Source organism: Lepus europaeus, chromosome 7 (assembly GCF_033115175.1).
Source record: "Lepus europaeus isolate LE1 chromosome 7, mLepTim1.pri, whole genome shotgun sequence".
In the NCBI taxonomy this organism is placed as follows: Eukaryota; Metazoa; Chordata; class Mammalia; order Lagomorpha; family Leporidae; genus Lepus; species Lepus europaeus.
The window spans coordinates 112038885-112044385 of record NC_084833.1 but is presented as its reverse complement, the minus strand read 5'-3'; the positions used below and the strand labels follow the sequence as shown (position 1 = coordinate 112044385).

Genomic DNA, 5501 nt, shown 5'->3' with positions numbered 1-5501 from the left:
AAGAACATTGGAGAAACCCTGCAAGATATAGATACCGGCAAAGACTTCTTGGAAAAGACCCCAGCACAGGCAGTCAAAGCCAAAATTAGCATTTGGGATTGCATCAAATTGGGAAGTTTCTGTATTGCATTTTTTAAATAAATAGGAATTTTTAAATTGCACAACAGAATGGCTCAAATTAAGTATTTGAAGTATGTTAATATTAGCAAAAGGGGGCTTTTTACATTTTTTTTTAAAGATTTATTTTATTTATTTGAAAGACAGAGTTACAGAGAGAGGTAGAGACAGAGAGAGAGGTCTTCCATCTGATGGTTCACTCCCCAGGTGGCTGCAATGGCTGGAGCTGTGCTGATCCGAAACTAGGAGCCAGGAGCCTCCTCCAAGTTTCCCACATGGGTGCAGGGGCCCGAGGACTTGGGTCATCTTCCACTGCTTTCCCAGACCATAGGAGACAGCTGGATCAGAAGAGAAGCAGCCAGGATTAGAACCAGCACCCATATGGGATGCCGATGCTTCAGGCCAGGGCTTTAACCCACTGTGTCACAGCCCCGGCCCCACATTTTTATATTTTAATGTCCATTTTATTTGAAAGACATAAAGAGAGAGAAACAGAGAGACAGAGATCTTCCATGCTCTGGTTCACTCCTCATATACCTGCAACAGTCAAGACTGAGCCATGCAGGAGCCAGGAGCCCAGAACCCAATCCAGTTCTTCCACATGGATGACAGGAACCTGAGTACCTGAGCCATCATCTGCTACCTCCAAGGATGCATATTAGCAGGAAGCTGGATCAGAAGCAGAGGAGCTGAGACTCAAAAGGACACTGCAATATGAAATGCATATTCCCTAAGCAGCATCTTAACCACCTCACCAAATGCCTCCCCTAGACAAAAAGTATTTTAACAAATATTTATTGATCTATTTTTTGCTTGGTACTAATTCAGAACTGTAAGCTCCCCAGTTCCCAGAACTGAGTAAATTCATTTATCTACATAGACTTGCATGAAATTTTAGCCACTATTTATCCACTGTTCTCTTTAGAACTCAGTTTTTTCAAGTGTAAAATGGGAATGTACTCTGAGTCACTTCTTGAAGCATTCTCCTAGCTCTAAACTAAGTGTGTTTGATTTTCAAGAGACGGCCATTTTTCGTATTCTGTCTGGCTTAGTCTTACATTTGCATAATGGATCACAGAGGCTGTTCTTTCTGTAGGAGCATTACTTATACTAACACAATATCCTGTAATTACTTTTTCTGAGTTAAACCAAAAGATAAGTTTATGTAATTAACATATGACATTTAAATAGTATTGTTGGTTTCAAGATTATTTCAAAATCCATCATCATATTTTAATGGGATTAGTGGGGAAGGTAGAATTCTCTCCAAAGTGTAGATGAGAAGGCTATAAACTGATAATGGGAAGGGACCTCCTGAATCCTGATCCAGTGCCTGCTCTCAGCAGGACCCTACGCTACAGGGACACTGCTAAGCAACAAGGTAAACTTCCTTGTGGAATATTTATAGTTCATTACTGTTAACAAGGCCCAGTGAAACTTATTTCCATCCAAGTTAATGGTCTCTGAAGGCTGAAGCAGAAGTGATGTCAGCCCCCCTGTCCTCCATACCAGAGGGACAACAGGAAGAAAAAAGCTGTTTGTCAATGAGCCCAACGGGAGAAGTCAAAGCCTCAGGATGCCACAGCCAACAGTTTCAAAAAGATTATAAAGGAGAGGGTTAAGGTGAGTCAGAGAAGTGTGTAGAAAGAGCACAGGGACACTAACAAAAAGGGGCCTGTCAAAGGAGTAGACCAGGCAATCTGTTGAGCTGCAAAGGAGGACTTCACAAGGAACAGCAAAGAACAAGGAGAAGTTGAGGCGAGCAGCAAGCAATGGTCTCATAGAAGATTCACACCCAGCTAGTGGTCACCAGCAGAGAAGCCTGGAAAGGGAGGTAGAAGCACAGTACTGGAAACCCTTCTGTGACATAGAGTGTGCAGCAGGTGGTGGGAACACAGAAGGCCTCTGGATCTTCCTGGCAGTGTTATGCTTGACATACACACAGTGGGATGGGAAGTCTGCTGTCAGCTTTCCAAAGGCCAATTTACCTGCTGCAGTTTTCTGACCCAAATGGATTTTAGGGTCAACCTGAAGCCTGGATCAACCCACACAGGACGTGAAATGACCAAATGGAGGTAGTATGCAGGTACTAATTATCCTTCTTCTCCAACACTTCCTGGGAAATTGCTTCTTTTCCTATTACACTGATAAATATAAGTTGATAAAGTAATGTGGTACACACCAAATCACTGGAGCAGTTTTAGTTGGTAATAGGCAAACCCGAGGCATTTTACTGTCTTTCCAGGTGAAAAGTGTTATTACTCTGTATAGCGAACAATAAATTATAAAAGTGAATAACAACTAAAATGTCAAGGCAGCAGGAAGGCAAGAGAAAAAATATTTTATGGGATAGGATTGTTACTAGGCAGAAAATTGATTTTTTTTAGTGAGAGAACAAAATTTTAGAATGTAAATTGATGTAGATGCAAAATATATTGTTATTTCTTTTTGGTGGGGATCTATACCTACTCCCCTTGCCCATTTTTTAAATGAGAAACAGACTAAGAATTTTAAGAGATGGATCCCAAATGATATAGATATCAAATGGTGTTGGTCTCAGAACTGGAGTTCTTAAAATTTGGGGAGCCAAATCGTGATACCTACCTAACAAAATCTTAGAGTCAGTGTCTAGATAAAAGGAACATACAGAGAAAGGGAAAGGCATTTGCTCAGTATTACTTGAGAACTTTCTCTTAGAGGTGTGCTACAAACTTGGGCTGAATAGAAAAATGAAACAACATCCCAGGAACTGACAGCCTCATGAGGAAATCAAGCACACACAGGGCAAATGTCAGCACACTTGTAGTAAACCTATCATAACCACCAGTGAAGTATTCAGAGGCTACACAGCATGAGTGACCAGTTGGGGGAAAGAAGGGGTGGTGTTACTGAGTAGATGGCATCTGAATGGGATCCTGGAAGATCAGTATAAGTGTTCTAAACATCAAAGGAGCAAGGCCATTCCAAGTTACAGGAGTCAAAGGAGAAGGAAAAAATGTTTTTGTTAGCACATTTGTGGAGCGGAAGTGCTGAGAGGTGGCCAGAGGAGAAGTCAGCCCTGGAATGTGAGGCTCTGTCCCTCCCGGCTTCACAGTCATTTAGGACTTTCCTTGGGCCATGCAGAGAAGCACCTGGTAAGTCACCAAGCATCGCATTAGCTGTGTCATAAGATGGACGTTACAGCTACAGTTTGACAGATCATTTATTTTCTTTTAAAAATTTATTTGTTTGTTTATATAAGGGAAGCAAATTTTGTGTATTTCATATTTACATGATGCATTTTAAACTCATGAACGATGACAAATTGTTTCAGTCTACCACAAAATGTTTCCTAGCCTTGACACAGAGTGTCCCAAGTCCCAGAAATCACTCAGCACTGAGAAGAATAGTCTCTGTGCCACTGAAGGAGATAGAGAGGTAAGAAGACAGTGATACAGAGATCCACGACAGATGTAGCTGCAGCTGTAGCTCTGTTGCCCAGCAGGAGCCCAGCTTGGATCCCAGTTCCATTCCAAACCCTGCTGAATGTTTCAGTATTGCCCCTGAGCCTTGTGGCCCAGGCACACCATTTGGATGTTTGTCTCCAGTTTATAAATGAACTGTTAGACCAAATATTATTGGAAAGATGGTGTATGCAGTATATAGCTACATGGGTAACTGAAGCATTGGAAAGCAAAACCAAGATCAGAGAGGGCGGTTACTGAACACAGAGTCTGTTACTTTTAACCTTGGAGAAAACAACTGCTCCCTGAAACCAAGCAGCATCTCAGAATCAAGAGCTGGGGAGAGTATGAGGTGAGAATGATGAAAAGAGTAATGAAGAGCGAGGGTGAGAGAGGGAGATTCTTTCTGTCCATATTTGGAAATGACACAGAATGGATATGCCATGCCTAGAGAGTTTAAGGGAATCCTGAGTCATATCTCTTCTTCTTTTGGCAGATGTGACCAGCAAAGAAATGCAAAGTGGCAACCAGACTTTTGTGTCTTATTTCATTTTGGTGGGCCTGCACCACCCACCACATCTGGGGGTGCCGCTCTTTCTAGCTTTCCTTGTCATCTACCTCCTCACTGTCTCTGGCAATGGGCTGATCATCCTCACCGTCTTATTGGACATCCGGCTCCACCGCCCCATGTACTGGTTCCTATGCCACCTCTCCTTCTTGGACATGACAATTTCCTGTGCTATTGTTCCCAAGATGCTGGCTGGCTTTCTCTTAGATAGTAGGGTTATCTCCTTTGGCGGGTGTGTGATCCAACTCTTCTCTTTCCATTTCCTGGGCTGCACTGAATGCTTCCTTTATACACTCATGGCGTATGACCGGTTCCTAGCCATCTGTAAGCCTTTGCACTATGCTACCATCATGTCCCGCAGTGTCTGTAACTATTTGGCTTTGGGCACCTGGTTAGGAGGGACCATCCACTCACTTTTCCAAACAAGTTTCATGTTCCGGCTGCCTTTCTGTGGCCCAAACCATGTTGACTACTTCTTCTGTGACATCCCTGCCATGCTGCGCCTCGCCTGTGCTGACACCACCATTAATGAGCTGGTCACGTTTGTGGATATTGGCTTCCTGGCTCTCACCTGCTTTATCCTCATCCTCACTTCCTATGGTTACATAGTGGCTGCCATCTTGCGAATCCGGTCTGCAGAAGGGCGCCGCAATGCCTTCTCTACCTGTGCTGCCCACCTCACTGTTGTCATTGTCTACTATGTGCCCTGCACCTTCATTTACCTGCGCCCTGGCTCGCAGGAGCCCCTGGATGGGGTGGTAGCTGTTTTCTACACTGTCATCACTCCGCTGCTTAACCCCATCATCTACACACTCCGCAACAAAGAGATGAAGGCAGCATTACGGAGACTCGGAGGCTTCCAGGAAGTACAGCGTCACTGACTCCATCCAGCACAGATGCTGCAGACACCGAAATGCAGGGTACTGGAGGGGACACCAAGCAGTTGACAAGATTTGCACACAGAAAGAGAAATAAGGACACACAGAGAGGAGGACTCCTAAGTAGAGAGGGGGGAACCTGGAAAGTTCCACATGTAACATGCTCTCAAATGTGTTTTTTCGTATGTCTTCCTCTAGAACCAATCAAAGCCACTCAGCAAGGGTAGCACCTTACAGAGAAGGTCCAAGCTGAGTAAAATATCCATATGAAGGCTGTGTTTCTCTGTGCATCTATCTATATGTATGCTACTGTGTCTATTCCCTGTGCAGGTTATGAATAAATAAAGCCAGCTCTTTACGGGCTATAAATAACCTTTATGTAAGCCATCTGATTTGATCTTGACAAGAATTATGTGAGATGGGTATTATTTTTATTCCCATGTAATCATGGAAGAAATGAAGTTCAAGGAAGTCAGTGGCTTTTGCAAATTCCCT

The 5501-nt window shown here is 43.5% G+C and overlaps 1 protein-coding gene across 1 annotated transcript; it reads left to right on the top strand.

Moving 5' to 3' along the window:
- Positions 1 to 4037: 4037 nt before the first annotated feature.
- LOC133764730 (olfactory receptor 10G6) lies at positions 4038 to 5009 on the top strand. The gene has a single exon (XM_062198417.1). The coding sequence runs from the start codon at positions 4074 to 4076 to the stop codon at positions 5007 to 5009; it is 936 nt and encodes a 311-aa protein (XP_062054401.1). The 5' UTR covers positions 4038 to 4073.
- The last annotated feature ends 492 nt before the right edge of the window (positions 5010 to 5501 follow it).